Source organism: Nanorana parkeri, unplaced genomic scaffold, assembly GCF_000935625.1.
Source record: "Nanorana parkeri isolate BGI_ZX_2015 unplaced genomic scaffold, ASM93562v1 scaffold924, whole genome shotgun sequence".
Lineage (NCBI taxonomy): Eukaryota > Metazoa > Chordata > Amphibia > Anura > Dicroglossidae > Nanorana > Nanorana parkeri.
Window position 1 is genome coordinate 577,415 of NW_017307192.1, and position 4,122 is coordinate 581,536.

The following is a 4,122-nucleotide window of genomic DNA, read 5'->3' on the forward strand; positions in this document are numbered from 1 at the left end:
AGCATTCAATGATGCCATTGTTGAGTCAACTAATTTCACCCGAAAGCCCCCTAAAATTTCTGCCCAGTCCTGCTACTTGAATGATATGCCAGATGTACTAAACAGGCTTCTTTTGTGCCAAGCACAGCAACATGTGAACGATTTTTCCCCAAAAGAAAATCCCCTTCCCGGTCAGAATTTCATCCAGATAAGAATGGAGAAGTTTTCCTTCCTGCTCCTTCGATTCCCCTCATCACTACTGTCAAAAATGAATGTCAGTCAGACCCCACTAGCCATCAGAAAATGGAAGGAACGAACATTTCAAAAACCTTCTACTGGTATATGACCAGCTTTACTCCAGCTCCACTGTCATACAGAAGAACATTCACCACAACAGGTCTCCTTACCTTGACATTGTCCAGGATAACGAGAGGTCCATTGACTCCGGAAACTGTTCGATAAGCTGCAAACACAAAGATCAGATTAGTAAAAATTTACCACAATCAGATATTAATGGAGAGCACCAATCAATACAGAACTCAAAAGCAAGCCGGTCCAATTAGGAAGCCAGCACAAGTGAGGGACCAAGAGAAAGCTGGACCTTCGCCAAGCAGGTATTCTGCACAGGTTGGGAAACAAACATCAACCTTCATTTTATGAAGACAACCTTTTTTTTTTTTACAGGCCATTAACATATCACAGATTCCCCTATCAACGCTAAGCAATGTGGACGGATGAATCCCCCCACTGACTCCATTGTATTCCCGAATAGCCCAACAGTGCTTGCACCTTAGTGGCTGCAAACAACGTCCAGCCGAATGTTTTCTAACCGGCCGAAACGCGCATAGTGCATGGCGAGTTTTAGAAAATAAATCTCCTGACAAAGTTTTCTCCAGAGTCCTTTTTTAAGGCCGCCACTTGTGAATTTTTTACCAATGTCTTAATAGGTTCACATTTGTGGCAAGTGACATCAGTGGAACATATTCCATACACTCAGTGAACTCGTGCTGGTCACATTGCACATTTCATACAGTATGTGGCATTGTCTCCCGTCGACCAGAAACCACAATATTGAAAGTCGTTAAGTGCTAATGAGTGATTCAGCGCAGCAATTACCTAGAACAAGGGACAGGGCCGGCTAGAAATAATTGCTGTTTTGAAGAGCCAAACCCCACATGGGTCCAGATTGTCATTATCTATAGATCTCTTCCTGGCTCCGACACAATCGACTCATTCAGAAATATTTGCTTTTCATTCGCTCATTTTCAGTGTATAAAGGAATATTTTCCTGGCAAAGTCAATAGGCCGGTTAAAATAAAAATCCCACGACTGCCGGATCCTAGGACAACAAGCTTGTAGAACAGCTCCCCACAGCGGCCAAAAAGAACACTACCCATCCCATGTGGTTTATGTGACAGAGCTTAAAAGGAGAACTATGGGATTAAGTCTTTTCCCCATAGTTCTCCTTAGGGTAACGGGAGGACACAAACTAGCGTCCTCCCGTCATCCTAGGCTCAGTATACCCCGAGCTGTAGCTCGCAGTATACCGCGAGCAGCTGCTCGCCGTATACTGAGACGCCGCAGCTGAAGCGGATCCCGACAATTGTGCCGGGATCCGCCCAGCTGTGTGACTGACAGCTGGCTCTGCCTATCTAGAGGCAGAGCCAGCTGTACCCGCCCCCTGTCCTTTCCGCCAGTCAGCGCTGGCGGATCGGAGAGGGGGGAATCCAGCCCCTCCCCTATCACGGCAGAGAGCCGTGACAGGATCGAGAGGTGAGAGAACGCCGGTATCTGTTCGCTCACCTCCCGATCTACTGAGCCGACCTGTGACAGTCTCATTGTCACAGGTCGGCTAGAACTATGAGGTGAGTGAAAATCACTCACCTCATAGTTCTCCCTTAAGGAAACAGTTTCATTCAGTTAGCGTTAATATGTACTTTAAAGTGTACATGTAGATCTTAAATACCCCAATTTAATCAGTATCTGAAGTAGAGCTGAAGCCAAAACCTTTTTTTAGTGTTGGATAGAGTAAGGGAGGGTTATAACTAGGGATGCACAGATACCGGTTACTGAGTACCGGTGCCGTGTGCCCAGATTATCAGGGAAGTCAGGAGGCGGATGATGACACGTACTGATTGCCTGGGAAGCCAGTGTTCTAGCGAAAGAAGACCGGCTTCACTTGTCAAGGCTGCCTGGCTTCCTGACCAATCAGGAAGCCGGGCATCGAGTCATGAGGTGCCGTCCGGCTTCCGGATTGGTCAGGCTTACTGCCTAGCAATAAGTAAAGCTGGCTTCCTAGACAATCAGCGAGGCGGCTCATAATCCACCGCCCGGCTTCCTGATTGTAAAGGGCGCCGGCTCCATGCTCCCTCGGCACTTGCCTATCTCGCACTGACCGAAAGTTCTGAAATCGGAGGCAGGTATCGGAGCATTTGGGTGAGTACGAGTACTCGCCCAAACACTATCGGCACCAATACCGATGGTAGTATCGGTGCATCCCTAGTTATAACCCAGTTTTTTTTTTTGCCCTGTGTCCCACTGAGGAGATTTCTCTTCACTTCCTGTCTGATAGCCCCCACAGGAAACGAGAGGAAATTCCTCAGAAAAAAGAGAAGGAAATCCCTGGTGGTCAGCAGAACTAGGGTCCCCCCCATTGAAGATTTCCCATCTATACCTGTTCTGGTGACAACCCAAAATTTTAGATTTGTTTTCACATTAGTGATAACTGTCTCATCATGTTAGTGAATAGGGTTGAGCAAGCGCAGAAACACCATCAGTCACCTCAGATAATGTGAATGGAGCCTAAATGCTGCTTAAAGTGGTGGTAAACCACCTGGCATATGTTTAGATTTTGTGCTCCCAGGAAGTGTTTGCCATAATCTGCAAGTATACACGGCATATTAGCAGATTATGGCCTACTTACCTTGCAGACGATCCCCTCCTGCGCTGTGATGTCAGCGCTCCACCTCTGCCACTGGAGCTTCCAGTTTCTCAGGGTGGTCTTCTGGGTTCGGCCTTTTCATTCACCGGGACGTGACGATGTGCATGCACTGTGGTGAAATGCATTAGCAAAATTGATGCAGGTCTGATTTCAGGTCCGTTGTTCTTAATGCAGCACATGTTGAACAGTGGATCACATGTTTGAAGGGGTCCCTTCAGCTTTAAGCTCCATGTCAAATATACATAGAAGGAAGAGAAGCGAGCTAAGCTGTATTAAAGCGAAAGTAAACTTAGGAGTAAAATCATAATACATTCAAGTACCTTAACTATTAACAATGCAGTATCTTTTTTATTATTCGGCTGTAGATCCTCTAATCATCTCTGAATTGGTGCCGGCACTGTCCTTCCTTCTGGAGGGGGGCTACTTGTGTTCCCCATGGTCCCTGTATGTGCTGTAAAGCCTTGGTTCTCAACTGGTGGGTCATGACCCAAAAGTGGGTCCCGACCCCATGTTTAGTGGGTTGCTGCATGCCTTTCACTTTTCTAGGTTAGAGGCTCCTCAGCCTCCTCCTAGTGCTGCACCGTCCATTCTTACACCAAGTAGCCATTCAAAATATGCTACCCAGTGCCGAGTGTCAACTTGGGGTGGGGTGGGCTGGGGGTATGGCCGCGAGGGAGATCCATCCATATGTGCATTGCTTAAAGCTTCCTCACATGTCCTGTAGGTGCCTGGACTGGAGGGACATCACATTCTGGCTCCCGGCACCTCTACAGGCATGCATGGGAGCTGTACAAGCAATGCACATATGGATGGAGCTCCCGCACAGCAGCCCACACTGCTGTGCATTCCATTGTAGCGCAACTTGGGTCGCGACTTAATGACCGAGGACAAATGTGGGTCCTGAGGTTACACCGTTTGAGAACCACTGATGTAAAGTAGTCACCGCTCCAAACTCACTCCTGTGAGTGACTACAATCTCAATACAAATTAGTAAACTAAACATGAGATTGTAGTCCATCGTGGGAGTGAGCTTGGAGCAAACAATCACTTTACAATAACATTATATTTGACCTATGCATCATGTGCTTGTCAATTTCCTTTCCCACTCATCTTTGGGTCTCCGTAACCCAGGTATTCGGAGATGGTCCACTTGACTCTGTCTACTTTACAATACACACAGCAACCAAAATTAGCCCCCCCCC

At 47.2% G+C, this 4,122-nt stretch overlaps 1 protein-coding gene across 1 annotated transcript in view; it reads right to left on the reverse strand.

Moving 5' to 3' along the window:
• The window catches only part of ATP6V1B2 (ATPase H+ transporting V1 subunit B2), a 34,494-nt gene that overhangs the window by 19,152 nt on the left and 11,220 nt on the right, over positions 1-4,122 (reverse strand). Inside the window, exon 3 of the mRNA XM_018566204.1 lies at positions 387-442. Within this exon, the coding sequence (XP_018421706.1) occupies positions 387-442 (56 nt within the window). The remainder of the gene's footprint in view (positions 1-386; positions 443-4,122) is intronic.